Below are 18,941 nucleotides of genomic sequence, written 5' to 3' on the forward strand. Positions count from 1 at the left end.
CTACTAAATTCTTACTTGATCTATATAAGCAGAAAAGTTCTAGGGCAAGTGAACAAAAGTCTAATGTGAATCATAAAAACAGAAAGTCAGGACCCTTCAATCAATTCCCAAACTTGTGCCAGTTCACAGATTTAGAATTCCTTGAATAAAAGGCTGAGTCCAAAGTAGCATAAATTTCTAAAGGAGTTTCAATGAACGCTCTTAAGTGGAAAGCACATTAGCTTTATTGACCAAAACATTTAAAGAATTAAAACGACTTTGGGAGGCCAAGGCAGGCGGGTCACCTGAGGTCAGGAGTTCAAGACCAGCCTGGTCAACATGGCGAAACCCCATCTCTACAAAAATTAGCCAAGTATGGCAGTGCATGCCTGTAATCCCAGCTACTCGGGAGGCTGTAGCAGGAAAACTGCTTGAACCCAGGAAGCAGAGGTTGTGATGAGCCGAGGGCATACCACTGCACTCTAACCCGGGCAACAGAGCTAGACTCATCTCAAAAAAAAAAAAAAAAAAAAAGGGACTAAAATGAGCTGGGTTTGACACATCTATAGTCCCAGTTACTTGGAGGCTGAGACAGGAGGATCACTTGAGCCCAAAAGTTTGAGGCTACAGGGAACTTTGATCATACTTGTGAATAGCCAGCCACTGCACTCCAGCCTGATCATCATAGTGAGACCGCATTTCTAAAAATGAAAAAATAAAGAACTAAACTGTATTTTGTACTTTTTTGTTTGTTTTTGGGACAGGGTCTCCCTCTGTCGCCCAGGCTGGAGTGCAGTGGCGTAAACATGGCTTACTTCAGCCTCCATTCCTAAGTAATCTTCCCAAAGATGGGGTTCTGCCATGTTGCCCAGGCAATATTTTGTAGTTCTTAGTACTTACAAGAGTAGAAGGAAATTTCTGAGATAAGATACTGTACAGGCCAACAAGCTAATCAAAAATCCTTAAGGCCAGGTGTATTTCAGAATATAGAATTTTTCAGATTTTAAAAAATTAATACAACACCTATACTATATGTTATATAATAGTCCCAACAGAGTATAGGGCAGCATCCCACAATCAAACATATTAATATCTCTGTGGTTAAAAAATACAATTAATCATACCAAATAGGATCACAGTTGTAAACAGTATCTTATTAGTTCAGATTGAATTTTGCAGCCAAAGAATTTGTATCAAGCTTAGGAAAAAACTTAATTTTCAAAGTTTTTATGGCTTTGGAGTTACAGATAAAAAAACTGTGGACCTATAATTTGTTTTTTGGTTTATTTTTACTTTGTAAAGATGGGGTCTTGCTATTTTGCCCCAGCCAGTCTTAAACTTCTGTCCTCACATGATCCTCCTGCCTCCTTAGCATTTTCTAATCCTTTTTTTTTTTTTTTTTTGAGACACAGTTTCACTCTGTCACCCAGGCAGGAGTGCAGTAGCACCATCTCAGCTTACTGCAACCTCCGTCTCCCAGTTTCCAACGATTCTCGTGCCTCAGCCTCCCAGATAGCTGGGATAACAGGTGCGTGCCACCACATCCAACTGATTTTTTGCATTATTAGTAGAGATGGGGTTTCATCATGTTGGCCAGGCTGGTTTCAAACTCCTGCTCTCAAGTGATTCGTCTGCCTCGGCCTCCCAAAGTGTTGGGATTACAGGCGTGAGCCACTGCACCTGGCCCATTTTCTGGTCTTAAATCCATATTATTCAACCTGATTATAAATTAGCATCACCTCTGTTCATTATTAATCCATTCACCAATTTCTTTAGTGTGCAAGATTCAGCAAGCCTCACTGGAGTTCTAAATTTGCAGTCACTGAAGAAAAAAAAAAGAATTAAATTCCTAATAGCTGAAAATGATCAAGACTCAAAGTTCCCAAGAGTTAACAGACAAGTGCTAGACCTCTGACTTGTGGCAGATAACATGGCTACAGAACCTCTGTCAATGCGGCAGAGGAGCCAAGAAGAGGTACAAGCGAGGAGTCTCTGGTTTGGATGCCTGGGCCTGTTTGGACATTCTGTAGGGCAAGCATGCCAGGAGTCTAATTGCAAAAGGACCTGCACAGCCTCCAGAGAAGAACTCATCTCAAAGGAAGAAAGTCAAGGCTTAGTGGCTTCTTCCACATGTCATGTCAGCTAATGAGGGGCAAGGAACCATTCTGAGCCCAGTATGGTATCAGATACTCAGTATAATGGATTCATGCTTGTGCTCTTGATAGCAGGAGAGGTATGAGTGAGAAGAACCTACAAGAACCACATCAGCTGACGCAGTGGCTCACATCTGTAATCCCAACTCTTTGAGAGGCTGAGGCAGGTGGATCACCTGAGGTCAGGAGTTCAAGACCAGCCTGGCCAACATGGTGAAACCCTGTCTCTACTAAAAATACTAAAATTAGCCCGGTGTGGTGGCAGGAACCCATAATCCCAGCTATTCGGGAGGCTGAGACGGGAGAATCGCTTGAACCATGGAGGTGGAGGCTGCAAGTGAGTGGAGATCGTGCCACTGCACTCTAGCCTGGGCCGTATCGAGAGACTCTGTCTCAAAAAACAAAAAACAAACAAACAAAAAAAACCCAACATCATTAAAAATCCCTGAGGAGCATTCAGAGTATTGGGTGGCACAAAGAGATTCTGCATGGTTGGTGAGGATGGCTTCAACACGGCAGCTTTATTTCTCTTTGACAGAGTCAGCAGTATCAAGGCAGGAGGGATCTTGGCACAAACAACATTACTCCAAAGAGGAAGAAATCTGGATACCCCAGGACAGCTAAAAAGCTACTCTGTAAACACTAAAGATATTCCAGAATCTTCCCCAAAATGTTTAGAGACTTTGAAGAAAAAATTCCATAATATGGCAGAGTGGTTGCAAACATGTGCTTTGGAGTCTCAACTCTACCATATATTAGCTGTGTGATCTTAGACAAGTTACACAATCTCTCTGAAACTTAGTCTTCTTATCTATAAAATTAATAAAAATAATTACTGCACAGAGCTGTGAGGAGTATGCAAGTAAACTGCTTAGCAGAGGCGTGGCACATAGTCAAGCACTCAATAAATGAGAGCAGAGCAGAAGATATAACATGAACCTAGTTCTCTGCCCTAACTTCTAAGGGCTAAGAAACAGAAAAGGGAGAGGGAGAAGTTAAAACATCTCCGTAACTGATCACTCACTCTCTTTCTTTGCCCTTTTCAGACATCTAGGAGATTTCAAATATTTGCATTTTACCACATTTCTCTTAGGAACCTGAGTCTTCTATCTATGCTTCCTAATCCTCAGCAACACCCTTTGGAAGAACGTATACAGCAATGATAACCTGGACTTGACTAAAGAATAACTATTAGACACTGTCTGGCCACAGGGTCACTAGGTTCTCATTGAAGCTAAACTGACAATATAACACCTTATAACTTTTCATCTTTTCAAGTTTACCAAGTGTTATCTGGAAGAAGCACATGATTATGTTAAATTTATATAACTTCACATTGTAAACTTAATGTTTGGAGAGAAAAGAACACATTTCTGAATTTTAATACAGCGTCTTTTTTTTTTTCTTTTGAGATAGGGTGTCTCACTCTATCACCCAGGCTGGAGTGCAGTGGCATGATCTCAGCTTACTGCAACCTCTGCCTCCCAGGCTCAAGTGATTCTCATGCCTCAGTCTCCCGAGTAGCTGGGATTATAGGCATGCGCCACGCCCAGCTAATTTTTTTTTATTTTCAGTCAAGATGGGGGTTTTATCATGTTGTCCAGGCTGGTCTTGAACTCCTTAGCTCAGGCAATCCATCCGCCTCAGCCTCCCAAAGTGTTGGGATTACAGGCATGAGGCACCAGGCCCGGCCAATAACAGCATCTTTTAAAATGCACATAATAAACTCCCTAGATCTCAAAGTAGAATATCAGGGTCCCAATATAAAAAAAATGTTCATTGCAAGTTCATCAAGGTTTGTTCAGTTGGTTGCAGCCATGCTCCTAACAAAACTTAAGTCACGAATTTCATTCTATGGGGCAATCTTATCTGCAATACACAGGATAGGCAAAGACATACTGCCATTTCTAACCCCAATCAATTAAACCTAAGTACTGCATTCAATGTATCACTGTTGCTAAAAAATTACTCAAGCTCTATGTTCTGACAATAAGATCAGAGGTATCAAAAGGTATCACGGTTTCTAGAGACTCTGAGTTTAGAAGAAAAAACATACTGAAGGAAGATTTATCAATGAAATCATCTTGGATAAAGGCCTAATGGGATCAAGAAAAAATTATAAGTGAATAAAAAATTACAGTAGCCACATACATTGAAAGACAATGAATAGGTCAGGCACGGTGGCTCATGCCTGTAATCTTAGCATTTTGGGAGGCCCAGGCGGGTGGATCACCTGAGGTCAGGAGTTCGAGAGCAGCCTGGCCAACATGGTAAAACCCCATCTCTACTAAAAATACAAAAAAAAAAAAAAAAAATTAGGGCCGGGTGCGGTGGCTCACGCCTGTAATCTCAGCACTTTGGGAGGCTGAGGTGGGTGGATCACCTGAGGTCAGGAGTTGGAGGCCAGCCTGCCCAACATGGCAAAATTCTGTCTCTACTAAAAATACAAAAAATTAGCCAGGCATGGTGGCAGGTGCCTGTAATCCCAGCTATTTGGCAGGCTGAGGCAGAAGAATCACTTGAACCTGTGAGGTGGAGGCTGCAATGAGCCAAGATCATGCCACTGCACTCCAGCCTGGGCAACAGGAGTGAAACTCTGTCTCAAAAAAAAAAAAATTAGGCGTGGTGGCTCATGCCTGTAATCCCACTTACTCAGGAAGCTGAGGCAGGAGAATCACTTGAACCTGGGAAGCAGAGGTTGCTGTGGGCCAAGATTGCACACTGCACTCCAGCCTGGGTGACAAAACGAGACTCTGTCTCCAAAAAAAAAAAAAAAAGAGAGATAATGAATAAATAAAGGGTTTTAAAGGCAAAGATATAAATAGCCCAGGAGACAACTACAATTTCTCAATTTATGCACTATGGTGAACGGAGTCAACTGACCTCTGCTTTCTTACAGCAGCAAAAATTCCAAAGACTTTTGTCTGGACTCTAGGGCACTGCTAACGTCAAAAGACTCAGCAAAGTAAGAGTGGAAAAGGAAAAAAGGAATATCATTCAAGATACATGAAGGCTTAATATATTAACACCAGCCTTAGGGGTTAAGTCTCAGAGCCATATGACACTTGAGACCTCAGGAGATGCTTCTAGTTCTTCTAATAATTATATTGCCTTCGATGGGGCTAAAGACTAATTTATAATAAATTATATGCCAAAGCTTACCATTTTACTCTCCCTTTTAAAATGACATCTGTGGTCTTAGAGAGCAAGATTAGACATCTTTCCAAGGTTGAGATACATATGAGATGCATGTCTTACACAAATAATTCAAATTCTCAGATAAAAGATACAATTCAAAAATACTCAGGCTCCAGTTAGAAGGCTCTAATTATCCAGGAGAGACGTGATTGTGGCTGTACTACATTACCTTCAGTGCGGATGCAAAGGGGATGGTGAGAAATATTTAGGAGGTAGACCAGCATCTACTGGCTGGAGGGGAAACAGCAATATTTCTGAAAAGCTATGTTTTTCCCAATTAAATCACATTTTTAAAACTCAGTGGGAAAGATCAACCTTTAAAGAAATCCTACAACATATTCCTTGTAAGTTTTAAAAATATCTTGTAATACAAATAAGATGTTCCATTTTTTAAAAATTTGCTGCAAATTTTCATATTAAATCAATCATATTTTCTTAAAAGTTGTGACTGTCGGGAATTTAATCTGTCCTTTGGCATTATTTATTTGAGTAGATGTTTCCTGTCTGTCACTTCTCACTAGCATCTAGGCTCCCTGCTGCATCCCATACATAAACAGTGCCTGGTGCCTAGTAGGTGTTCATTTAAGTTGAATAAGTAAATAAATTAGACTTAGTAAAAACACAAATTTGCATTTTATGTACTTTTGCATATAGCTGTCTTTCACTTAATATTTATCTTTTTCTTTTGGCAGCATCTAAGCCTAGTGGATATCCTGGAGTTGGAGTAAACAAAAATATATTTTATAGGACTAAGTTTCTATTTTACTATCCCAACTAGTAAACAAGTAAAAGGCCAAGGGAACTGATAATGAGAAATAATCAAGCAATGCATGAAATCACACTTGGGAAAAATATTCTTCTTGCATAAACACATATTGGGTACCTACTTATACCATGCTAAATCATAACTACATATTGCAAACTCCTAACAAACTGTTGTCAAGACATGCCTATGCCTCAACTGCCATTTAACAAATATTTTTAGCATCTACCATATCCACTATGTTAAGCACTAGGAAACTTCTATAAGCAAGATAGATGCTTTGTCTGTCCTAGATTCTGATGGAGGGAAAAAAAAGAGAAGAAAAACCAAATAGAAATTACAATAAGGAAGTAAACAGCAAACCAGCAAATAGTAACAGGCAAGTATCCTAGAATCAGGTGGTCAGAGAGGTCTCTCTAAAGAAGTGAAACTTATGTTAAAGGCTCCATGATGAAAGAGAGCCAGCCCTGGGCAACATCAGAACAGCTAGTTCAAAGGCCCTGAGGTGGGAATGGGCGTCACAGAGCAGAAAGATGGCAGGGGGGCTTGAATATAGTGAGAAGGGGGTGGTGGGTGGTACAAGTTGAGGTCACAGAGGTAGGCAGAAACCAGATCACAAAGAGCTTTTTAGGCTATAGGAAGTTTAGATTTCATTCCAAGTGCAATGGGAAGCCATTAAGGATTTTAAACAAGAAAGCAACATGATCTGATTTGCATTTTAACAAAATCATTCTTGCAGTTTTGTAAAGAATGGATTAAAAAGAACCAAGCGGGGTACTGGGCATGGTGGCTCATGCCTGTAATCCCAGCACTTTGGGAGGCTGAGGCAGGCCCGTTACTTGAGGTCAGGAATTCCAGACCTGGCAAACATGGTGAAACCCCGTCTCTACTAAAAATTGAAAAATCAGCCAGGTGAGGTGGCTCACGCCTGTAATCCCAACACTTTGGGAGGCCAAGGTGGGTGGATCACGAGGTCAGGAGTTCGAGATCAGCCTGGCCAACATTGTGAAACCCAGTTTCTACTAAAAAATACAAAAATTAGCCAGGCATGGTGGCATGCGCCTGTAGTCCCAGCTACTTGGGAGGCTGAGGCACAAGAAGAATCACTTGACTCTGGGAGATGGAGGTTGCAGTGAGCTGAGATTGCACCACTGCATTCCAGCCTGGGTAAGACAGAGCAAGACTCCATAACCAAAAAAAAAAAAAAAAAAAAAAAATTCCCAGGGGGGAAACAGAGGAAGAGCAGCTGGGAGGCTATCACAGTAATATAGGCAAGAAATGATGATGACTTTGAGTAAAAGGCTAGGAGTGGAGGTAGAAAAAACATCAATTCCAGATGCATTTTAAAGACGGGAGAACTGATTGGATGTGAAGGACAGGGAAGAATCAGGCATGGACCCTAGGTTTCTGGCCTGCACAATTAGATGTATGCAGGTTCCATTTACTGAAATGGATGGTACAAATTATGGAGATTTAGTCCTCATATACTGTGTGCTCATTTCAATTGCCAAATTCAGTGAATTCTTATCACATTTAATCTCTCTTCATCTGACAATGCTGAAATACCAAACTCTCCTGGTTTTTCTCTTAGTCACAGAGCCTCTTTCTCAGGTTTCATATACCCCAGAACTCTGTCCTTGGCTCTCTGCTATGTTCTTCAGTGCATTTTCCCTGGATGACCTCATCCAAACAATCCAAGCTTTAACTATTAGCCACATAATTCTCCAAATCTCCATTTCCAACCAGAACTTTCTCCTTACCTCCAGAACTATCTATCCAATTGTTTTCTGCCCATCTCCATTTGGATGTCTTACCCGCATCTCAGACTCAACATGTTCAAAATTATCTCCATCATCTTCTTCCCCCAAGACTCCTATTTCCCCATCTGTGAAAAGGCCAAAAATATGCCCAGCTTCCCAAGCCCAAAACCTATGATCATTTTATCCACCTCCTCTTTCAAGCCTGCATCAATGTTTCCAAGCTCAACCAAATGTACTTTCTGAGTGGCCCATGAATATGTGTCCTCTCTTCATGGCCCAATGCTTGAATTCAGATCTTCATCATCCTCCCCTGGATTATTACATGGTCCTCTGCATTCTCTGGCTTCAGCCTCACCCCACTCTGAGCCATCCTTCACATCTCAATAGACAGAGAAATCCCCATTGGATTAAGTGTGGCAGACAAGGCCTTTTGTAAGTTGGTGCCCTTGGCAGGCTCTCCTGCCTCAACTCCCACCATCCCCCTTATATACAGTCCAACCTCCCATTATACTGAACTACCAACAGGTTCATTCATAACTCTGTAGGTACTTCTGCCCCTCCCCCATGCCTACTCAGTTTAAACTCCTTTCCTCCAGTAGCCTAAACTACAGTCTGAGATAAGGACCCTCCTTCAAGCTTCCACAGTACATCTTTACCAATGTGCTTCTGACCCTACACAGTGGCACACACCTGTAGCCCCAGCTGCTTGGGAGGAAAAGGCAGAAGAATCACTGGAGCCCAGGAGTTTCAGCTCCAGAGCAGTCTGGGCAATACAGTGAGACCCACCCTCCCACCACCTGCCGCAGGGGAAAAAAATAGACTTCTTATAGCACTTTTCACAGTGTTTCTCTCACTGAATTGCAAATTATTCAAAGGTGAGGACTCTCTTTCCTAGAGTAGCTTGGTGCTTAACACTTAAAAGGTGCTTGGTAAATGTTTGCTGAATAACTGTCTTGATAAAACTTGAGAAGCTTTCCTGTAAAAGATGAACTCTTATGTGCAGTATCCATGACCAGAAAAACGGTGATTTGGCAAGAATTTTAGATACAATAATTTTCTAAATTGAATCAATAACATCAGCTGTTGATTTTCACATATCAACATTCATCTTCATTACTAAAGAATTACGTCCAAGGTGTATGGGGCTATTACTCTAGCGACCTTTCCACTACTATGTAGTTTTGCACTCCTGCTACGTTTAATACCCCGATTTTAATTAAGATCACCCTAACTGCTTTGTCCTCCATAGCAATGTCTGACCTCTCATGCATAATAATTGTCTGAAGCATATTTCTGATAAATCTTAATTTTAGGCTATTTTCTATTTGTTTGATTAAACACAAATACCACCACCACCAAACACACTTTTAACCTTTTTTTCTAAGACAAAATACAGAATGGATTGTGTCTTATACAAAGTGTGTCATCATCTGTCAACCTCTGGAGGGTAGAGAGACTTTTACCTTTATGCTTTACAGCCCCTGGAATCACTGTTTAAGTGGAACAGTTGGTGATCCAACAGAACTTCACCTAGTTTCCCTGGTCCAAGGATTATATTAATAACTTTTCCATGAAGAAAGAAATTACTGAGTAAACTCTGGTATTCAGATACTGTGATGCAACTGACATTTCGAAAACAAAGGGAATGAAAAAAAATCTACGTGGTTTCTTAGCAGCTGGCCCTCTTTATAACTATTATTTAACCGAATTCGGAGACAACAAGTACTTTGCTTTGAACAACACAGAAAAGTCCTGTGGCAGATACCACTTCAGATGTCCATAAAACAACTCATCCAATTCCCATAAATTGAGCCCACGGTTTACCTTAAGCTTGAGTCACAATATTTGGTAAGAAAAAGGAGCTTTTTTTTTCCTTTAGGAAAATTATGCTTTTTAATGTTCTATGTCTTATCAAATTATGGTGGCTACGTCTGGAATCATGATGGATTTGACCAAATTCTTTTAAGCCAGGCCATCTCACTGGTATTCCAAGCTCTTTGCATTCTAACCTAGAAGTAACAATATTTTATATTGGCGTTTTGCAGACCACGGAAATGAGACAAATGAGATTCCAGGACTCTTTTATTAAGGAGACTTAAATCTGAATGAGAGCATGGGAAAGGGAACTTACAAGTACAACAAAACCCTGGCTTAACAGGAAACGAACCAACAAAGGCCCTACAAATGAAAAACCTGCAACCTTCCGCCACCCCCCAAAGGTGGAGAACGCCAGAACCCTAGTTCCCGAATCAGAATCCGGGAGGGCCCAGACGATCCAGAGTCACCGTGAGGAGGGGGCAGGAGGCGCCCCGAGGGCTCACCGCAGTCGCCCGCCGGGCCCGCTCCCCCGGACCGCCCCCCGGGAAGGAGCAAGATAGAACGCTCTCCCCTCCTCCTCCGCACTCGAGGATCCAGGAAGGAGAAGAAAGAGGCTCTGCGCCTTCCTGGCCCGTCGCGGGGGCCCGCGTTCCCCATGGGCTGGGTTGCCTCGGCCCCAGAGAGCGCAGGCCGCGCCCCCTCCCCACCTGGGGTCTCAGCACGCGCGCCTGGCCTGCGAGGGGCGTGTGCCGGGCCCGGGAGCCCCCCTCCCCGGCCCCAGCCCTGGTCCTGGCATCACTCACAGAGCCCGAGCGCCGCCGCCAGCACCGACCACAGCCAGCGACTACTGTCTGGGGCTGCAATCACCGCCCCGGCTCCGGCGGGCGCTGCCATCGTCCAGCCGCTGCAGTCGCCGCCGCCGCGCCCCTAAGCCCCGGTGCCCGCTGAGGTTGGCTCGGCTTGGGGAAGAGGGTTCTGATCTCTCCGCCACCAGGGCCGGGTGGCACCTCCACGCCGCGCTCCCTACCGCGGCCCCAGCCGCGGCTCGCCAGCTCTGCACCCAAGCCTCAGCCCGGCTCCGGCCCTCGCTGTCCGCTCATTGGCCTGCCCGCGCCCCTTTATGGACGCGATTGGAGAGACAGGCTGTCCATCACCCGTCCACGGGGAAGGCTCCGCCTCCTCGGTCCCACCCAGGCGGCTTGGCCCCGCTCGGAGGGCGGGTCTGCAGCGGTCCCAGGCCGAGCCGAGCCCTCCGCCTGCCTGCGTGGCTGTCCGCCTACGGGCCAGCCAGCGTCTCCTTTGCCTTTCTCAGGGTCCAGTCCCATGGTCCTCTTTATTGTCTCACCTCGCCACGGGTCTTTGCTGGGTACTAACCTCGCCTCCGCTTCAGCTCTTCTTGGTCTCTGCCGGCCTCACCTAACGTAAAAGAAGCAATTCATTTACCTTAAAAGAAAGAAAAGACAGAATGAAAAATAGTGAGGCTTTCAATTGATGGGGGAGAGACTTCTAATTCAGTCGTCCAGGTGGAACACGTTCCCCTTGCCCTGTCCCCAAGGCCTGTCCTTTGCGTGGACTAGATAATGTATGTGTCGCAATTTGCGAAATCTGCTAGTTTAAAAAGAAGTCTCCATTTTGTCCTGACCTCCTCTTAGGAACCTCCCTCCTGGCTTCAGAAGGATGGGAATCTGGAACTCGGATTTCCTACTACCTGGAAAACAAATAAAAATGCTTTTTGATTGTTTTGCTTTTGCATGTCAGTGTTCCTGCCTGTGTCCGTGAAAAATAGAATGCCGAAGTTCCCCGACACTGATTCTGAAGTGCCCTGCAGAAGTTCCCGACACTGATTGCTGGCCCTGCTCAACTTGGTTGCCTTGGCCCAGAACAGTCTGCCACCTACGGGTTGTCCAATCAGTAGGGGAAGTATTTGGAAGGATTCTTATGAAAATGGCTTACAAAAGGGAAAAATGGAGGGACAGGGCACAAGAAAGATGAGTGTGAAGGAGGTACAGGGCAGATTCAGGTGGGAGGCTGATACGGTGAGGCAGGGAAACAAGCTTTAGACAATTAGGACAAGAGCGGGGGAAGAGTATGGTGAGAACCCAAAATGCAACCTCTCACTTCAGGGTTTTGTCTAAGGTCAGTCTTAATGCCATTCCTGATAGCTGTGCTGTTTTAGCTAACATTGTAGTACAGCAAAATTATGAGAACATTAGAAAAAAAAAAAACTAAAAAAAATACCAGAACCACTTCGCCCTGTTTCTGTCAGCAGATCCTTTTGAAGTGTGTCTTACATGCCATAGGTTGGAAAAGATACCAATGCATTAATTGAACCATGGATGTAGAACACCTGGGCTTTACTCCCAACAAGCACATCGTCTACTAGGTGTACACAAACAAGTACTCGATTACATTTGTAAAAGTGAGGGCCAGGCGCGGTGGCTCACACTTGTAATCCCAGCACTTCAGGAGGCCAACGCAGGCAGATCATGAGGTCATGAGTTCGAGACCAGACTGGCCAAAGTGGTGAACCCTGTCTCTACTAAAAGATACAAAAAAATTAGCCGGCCATGGTGGCGCGCTGCCCAACTGTACCCAGCTACTCGGGTGGCTGGGGCAGGAGAATCGCTTGAACTTGGGAGGCGGATTGGAGTGAGAGGAGATCACGCGTCATTGCACTCCAGCCTAGGCGACAGGGCGAGACTCCGTCTCTACTAAAAATACAAAAAATTAGCCTGGCGTGATGACGGGCGCCTGTAGTCCTAGTTACTCGGGAGGCTGAAGCAGGAGAATTGCATGAACCCGGGAGGCGGAGCTTGCAGTGAGCCGAGATCGCGCCACTGCACTCCAGCCTGGGCGATAGAGACAGAGCGAGACTGCGTCTCAAAAAAAAAAAAAAAAAAAAAAAAAAAGAAAGAGTGAATAAGGACGAAACCCAAAGCCAGCACAGACAGTGACACTCAGCAGTGTTTAAAGCTTCTCTGCTGATTGTGATGTACCTCAGCCACATATACCTCGCTCTCCCAAAATCCACTGGCCCAAGAAGCATCTAGAAAGATTCACCAAGGATGAATAAAAGTTCACCGGAGAGAAAACAGGAAAAGAAAAAGAAAACTCAGAGAACCGATGAATAAAAGTTCACCAGAGAGAAAACAGGAAAAGCACACTCATGGAGAAATGAAGCCGCCTACCAAGTGTGAGAAACATTAGGTGTGAATGCTTTGTGGTTTGCAACTTGAGGGGAGTGAGGGGAAGAGGGGAAGAGGGGAGTGAGGGAAAGAGGGGAAGAGGGGAGTGAGGGAAAGAGGGGAAGAGAGAATGCCAGGAAAGGAGGCTGTGGTCATATTTTGAAGAGCCTTGAGTTGTTTTTTCTGGAGGCAGTGGAGAGTGGTGAAAGGGGTGTACGAAGTTCAGATCTGTGTTTTAAAAAGGTAACCACTGCAGCAGGGCAAGAATGAAGAGGGCAGGAAATAAGGTATTGACAGTGGGGATAAGAAGACAGGATTTGAGAGACATTTCACAAAAAGAATTACAGACTGGGTATAAATTGGATGAGAAGTATAATCAAGAGAAAAAGAGTCTCAATTTCTAGCCTGTCTATCCTTGTCTTCAAGATCTGTTGCTAGGGGAAAACTGGAATGTGAGTGTTGTTCCAGGAACCCTGAGAATTTGACTCCTCAGATAACAATCAGACAGATTCAAAGAGGAATCCTGGGCCACCTTGAGAAAGATTTGCCTGAAGCCAAATCAGTTTCACAAAGAATGTCTTAATCCAGAAGCATTGTTGCTAGAAAATTTTGAAAATTGGAAAATTAGAGTTCTAGTGTCTCCTTCCCCTGGGCACAGAGACACCAATTCGGGGGAACAAGGGTAAAAGGGTCCTTAGGGAGGTGTTAATTCTTACAGGAGAAGGCTGTGTTGCCAGACTTCTAAATTCACTGTAGCTGGGATAAAATTTTCCTCAAGATGCACTGTCTTCCTGGGCCCTGCAACCATCTGTGTACTACATCTGCTTCACAAGGACCTAATTCTAGGGAAGCATGTGCCTGGACAGATAAGATAGCGCAGGCATTCCTCCTACCAAATAAGGATGTTTCCCACTGCCAATGAAGTAATCGATATTCTGAGTTTTGTTATTGTCAGTCTTTCTGCATCATTGTTATGACAGTCGAATGAAATACTCAAGTATTTGGTCTGCCGAGTAAAAGACAAGTTCCTTTTAATGATTAGAGAGAAGCAGAAGTTGGGGAAAAAAACCTAAGATGATAATAGCGATAGTAAATTCAAATGGGAAAAGAGAGAGAGCAGGGAGACTTCTTGAGACTGAGGCTTTCAGATATCTGAAGTGGTTACATTATTTTCTCTAACCAGTTATATTCTATGGCTTCCTCATTTTAAGGAGAAAAGCAGTATAAACTTCTTAGGTGTGCAGGGCATATTTTTTTCCAGTTAGATTTTGATGAATACACTATCCTGGCAATCTAGAACTTGTTAACATTATACAAGGTATTCTTATCCTCCCTCCTTTCCTGGAGCCCTAAGAACTGAAGACTCAAGTTAGGGCAGTTTGAAATAAAACAAAGAAGGGTGAAGACAGTGCTAGATTTTCTATAATTTTCTGTTGTCAAACCATGGGAAGAAAGTTGACAGTTTGAAGTCGGCCACACAGTACTTGTAAGTGTTAAATGTTTGTTGAAAAATGAGCAGGCCGGACGCGGTGGCTCACGCCTGTAATCCCAACACTTTGGGAGGCCGAGGTGGGCGGATCACGAGGTCAGATCGAGAACAGCCTCGCCAACATGGCGAAAACCCCCGCTCCGCCCCCACCGCCCCGTCTCTACTAAAAATACATTTGGTGCCGGCCTTTTGTAATTCCAGCTACTGGCGAGTCTGAGGCGGGAAAATTGCTTGAACCCGGGAGGCGGAGATTGCAGTGAGCTGAGATTGTGCCACTGCACTCCAGCCTGGGTGACAGAGCAAGACTTCTGTCTCGGAAAAAGATAAAAAAGAATGAGAAATGAATGAATGAATAAACCGATGAATGCATGACATATGAAATAAAATTAATGAATGGGTCTATTTAGGATAGTCACTCTGTCTACTCGTTTCCTACCTGGTTGGTTATTTGCTAGAATGACAATTCACAATTACTGTTTATCAACGTGTTTGTCAACGTGATATGGAAGCAGCATTCTAGGAAAGCTAGAATAACGCCATTTTAAGTTCGGCTCCATTTTAGGACTAAGAAGGCACACTCCGTGCCTGCCATGACCCATAGTCATGGGATGTTTATAGTTAAGGAAACAGCCTGAAGGTATCTAGGACTCCTACAACAGCAAGAAGGTCCAAGTGTCCTAATAGCCACAGCAATATATGCCTTTAAGATAATCATAGCTATGCTTTTATGTATTCACACACTACAATGTCAATAATTGTCCTCTTTAAATCAATAGAGTAACAAATTTTGTCATGTTGTCTGCTCACCCGCATGTAGGCACAGCTTAGCTTAGATTTTACATAGGTAAGATCACTATATAAGAAAAACTTAAGGACAGGGTGTTTCTCCTCCTACTTTCTGAGGATGTCCTGCTCTGTAACAGAGTCGTTTCCAATAAACTTGCTTCTTTCATTACACTCTGCAACTCACCCTGAATTCTTTCCTGCACGAGATCCAAGAACCCTCTCTCCAGTTCTGGGTGAAGACCCCTTTTTCCGGTAACAAAAGTACTAAAATGCAGTGAGCCATGATCATGCCACTGCACTCCAGCCTGGGTGACAGAGTGAGACCCTGTATCAAAAAACAAACAAACAAACAAACAAAACACCTAAAATTTCTATTGTTAAGGAATTTGGGACAAATTGTAACCATTCAGAATTATTCATTGAGCACTAGCTTTCCTATGGTAAGCCTCAATGCTAAGTATTTAAGAATTTAGGGCCGGGTGCGGTGGCTCACGCCTGTAATCCCAGTACTTTGGGAGGCCGAGGCGGGCGGATCACGAGATCAGGAGATCGAGACCATCCTAGCTAACACGGTGAAACCCTGTCTCTATTAAAATACAAAAAAATTAGCCGGGCGTGGTGGCGTGCGCCTGTTGTCCCAGCTACTGGTAAGGCTGAGGCAGGAGAATGGCATGAACCCAGGAGGCGGAGCTCGCAGTGAATCGAGATCGCACCACTGCACTCCAGCCTGGGCGACAGAGAGAGGCTCCGTCGCAAAAAAAAAGAAAAAAGAAAAAAAAAAAATTTAGCGGGGGGCAGTGGCTCACGCCTGTAATCCTATTAGGGAGGCCGAGGAGGGTGGATAAACTGAGGTCAGGAGTTCGAGACCAGCCTGGCCAACATGGTGAAACCCGTCTCTTCTAAAAATACAAAAATTTGCTGGGCGTGATGGCCTGCGCCTCTAATCCCAGCTACTCCGGAGGTAGAGAATCGCTTGAACCTGGAGGGCGGAGGGGGCGGAGGCTGCAGTGAGCCGAGATCGCACCACTTCACTCCAGCCTGGCGAAAGAGCGAAGCGAGACTCCGTTTCAAAAAAAGAAAAAAAAAAAGAATTTAAAATATAGTTAGGAAGCCATGCCTACTATATCTAATTAAAGATATTGGGACAATCGAACAGCAATCACACAATTGGTTGCCAATTCTACAGTACAATTCAGTGTTGGTGTAGGTGTCTTGCACTCTAGGAAGTTACAGTTGGAGGAGGTAAGACTGAAACCCAGTTATTTACCACATACAATTGGTTTTGATACGTTAAAGGATCTTTTTCTGGGAAGGTTAGAGTTTGGGATTTATCCAAAAGCAAACAGGTTTCCAGCTGAAGAGAACACTTTGAGTAAAAACAGAGATGGGAATTCACAAGGCTAGATAGGTGGGTCTTTGAATACTATAATAAAAAATATCGGCAAGAAACCGAGATTTTAACATTATAGAAAAGTGCGAAAGAGAACGAATGAAACATCCAGAACCCAGTAACGGAGAGAGTCTGGAATCTGCCACAGTGACATTGTCCCACACTAAGAGCCATTTATTAGCCATGAATAGAAATAAAATTACAGTTTTCGAAATAACAGGTCGATATTATACTGATAGTGACAACTACTTTGCTTTATTCTGTGTTACTGATTTTCAAAGAGCAAAACAGAAAAGAAAGAAAATTGAAAACGCATAATCTATAGAAAGCAAACACAACCGAAAGATCGAATCCTAACATGCGAACAACCACATGAGGGCGCCGGACTAACTAGCTATGCATTCCTCAGCGATGACGGAAAGCCAGCACTTACGGCGGCTCGTTGGTCTAGGGGTATGATTCTCGCTTAGGGTGCGAGAGGTCCCGGGTTCAAATCCCGGACGAGCCCTCTTTTGGAGTAAGAACCTCCTAAGTGCATGTTTTGGGGATAGATTACTAAACGTAATAAACACAGGTTGGTCAGAGTAAAACACAAAATTTAGACTTTTGGAAACTTGGAGCACACTCCACATTGGAATACCATTAAAAGGCCTCATTTTGAAAATGCAAAGAGTTTGCTAGTAATGTAGTACTGTACTATGAAAACGTTGTTCCTACCTGTCTATTCCTGGGTGCAGCGCGTGTACAGAGACATCGGGAGATCTGTTCTTGGTTGCCTATGGCGTAGTTTAAACCCATCCACGACAGTGCCGAGCACCGGGGGTAGGGGTATCTCCTGAGCGCCCCCTTTCTCGGAAATGCTCACTCCCGAACCCCGGGACCTGCTAATCCATGACGCCCCCTGCTCGTTTGGAGGAGTTAAAGGCGTGCACAGGATTCTGCACTAGGCGTCTATTTTTCAAGTGTGTGTTTTACATGGTACAAAGCAATTTGAATGCGTTGCCCTTGGGGGTACAGTAACCATATGTTATATTAATTGGGCTCACATGGTCCTTGGCTTCAAAACACAAAGGGGATCAACATTCGAGCTCATGGGACCAGTATGCTTTCATTTAAGTTTCTGAATGGAATATGTGGGGAACAGGGGTGAAAAATCTGTTTTTAAATTTTGGGTGTAGGTGGGGGGGTAAAAGCCTGGGCTCGTCCGGGATTTGAACCCGGGACCTCTCGCACCCGAAGCGAGAATCATACCCCTAGACCAACGAGCCGCTCTCGGCAAGGTTGCTCTCAGCGCTTCCCTTCAGCCTTGTTCCGCCGCTCGCCTCACGTTCCGAACAACCACGACCTGCCACCCTTCTACTGCGTGTCCTCTGATTCCCTAAGCCTCGTCCGGAGCGCTTACCGCCCCGCCGCGTGGAGGAGCAGGGAGGGACAGGCTTTTGCCTGGTCCGGCCGTTCCAACCCCCCATAGCCGGCGGGGCCTCCAGGTTCTCACGCGCTCCCGGAAGCCGCCTTCCGGAGCCCGGGCTGGCCCCGGCGGTTCCACTCGCAGTGTTGGCGGGCGCCGGGAGTACAGGCTGAGGAAAGTACGCGGGGGACAGGGCGCCTCAGGACGCAGCCCGGTGCCAGGTCCCCCGCCCAGGTGAGAGGGCAAAAACACCACCAGGACTTGGAAGAACGGCCTGACCAGGATACAGAGCAATGGATTCCTTTTACGCTGAACTGAACGTAGCGTAAGAATGCAAGAGTGTTTTAGAAATAAGGGACCTCTGCAACTTGGCCACGCCCCGCCCAGCGCGTCAGTGCACGCAGAGCTGGGCCCGCTCGCTCCACGAGTGGGTCAGTGAATGAGGATGGGGAACCCGGGCGAGGGAAGGTTACACCCGAATCCTAGCTAAGAAAGGGTGGGAGACGAAACAGTGAATATGAAGTTAACTCCCCGAACCTTCATTTGGGGGTAATGCACTCTTCTAAGCCCTTTGCTTGTATTGAACTCACCTGATATTCGTAATAATCACCTAGGTGCCATTGTATCTCCATTTGCAGATGACGAAACTGAGACTCAGAGATGTTAAGTCGCTCACATAAGTCCACAGGGCTAGGAGCTGGCGGTGGCGCTGGTCTAGGAACTCCCGAGGTCCTGGAGGGTGGGAGAACTGGGGGCTGGGGTGTATAAAAGGGACTGGAGAGTGGGGGAGAAGATTGGTACCTTGAAAGGTTGGAGGAGAGAGGGCAGTGGCAGTGGGCCCGGTCTTCTCCCTCGCATCCAGCAAAAAATGTGAGCCTGCACTGCGGCCCTTCCGCCCAGAGGAGCTAGAGTGCGGGGTCTCCCGCGGGTGTGGTTTCCCGGCCTGGGGGTCTAGCTCGTCTTGTCTGCCTTCGGACTGCTCTCACCGCTTCCCCCCGCCCCACGACCGCCC

At 45.0% G+C, this 18,941-nt stretch overlaps 1 protein-coding gene and 2 non-coding genes across 3 annotated transcripts in view; 1 reads left to right on the top strand and 2 right to left on the bottom strand.

Moving 5' to 3' along the window:
- MPZL1 (myelin protein zero like 1) overlaps nt 1–10,778 on the bottom strand; it is a 64,415-nt gene extending 53,637 nt beyond the window's left edge. Inside the window, exon 1 of the mRNA XM_017867595.1 lies at nt 10,475–10,778. Coding sequence (XP_017723084.1) covers nt 10,475–10,565 — 91 coding nt within the window. The 5' untranslated portion in view covers nt 10,566–10,778. The remainder of the gene's footprint in view (nt 1–10,474) is intronic.
- Nucleotides 10,779–16,957: 6,179 nt separating this feature from the next.
- Nucleotides 16,958–17,029, top strand: TRNAP-AGG (transfer RNA proline (anticodon AGG)). The gene has a single exon. It is a non-coding gene; the product is annotated as a tRNA-Pro (tRNA).
- Nucleotides 17,030–17,717: 688 nt separating this feature from the next.
- TRNAP-CGG (transfer RNA proline (anticodon CGG)) lies at nt 17,718–17,789 on the bottom strand. Its single transcript has one exon. It is a non-coding gene; the product is annotated as a tRNA-Pro (tRNA).
- Between the last annotated feature and the right edge of the window lie 1,152 nt (nt 17,790–18,941).

The sequence above is a fragment of the Rhinopithecus bieti genome, unplaced genomic scaffold, assembly GCF_001698545.2.
Source record: "Rhinopithecus bieti isolate Rb0 unplaced genomic scaffold, ASM169854v2 scaffold_3763, whole genome shotgun sequence".
Lineage (NCBI taxonomy): Eukaryota > Metazoa > Chordata > Mammalia > Primates > Cercopithecidae > Rhinopithecus > Rhinopithecus bieti.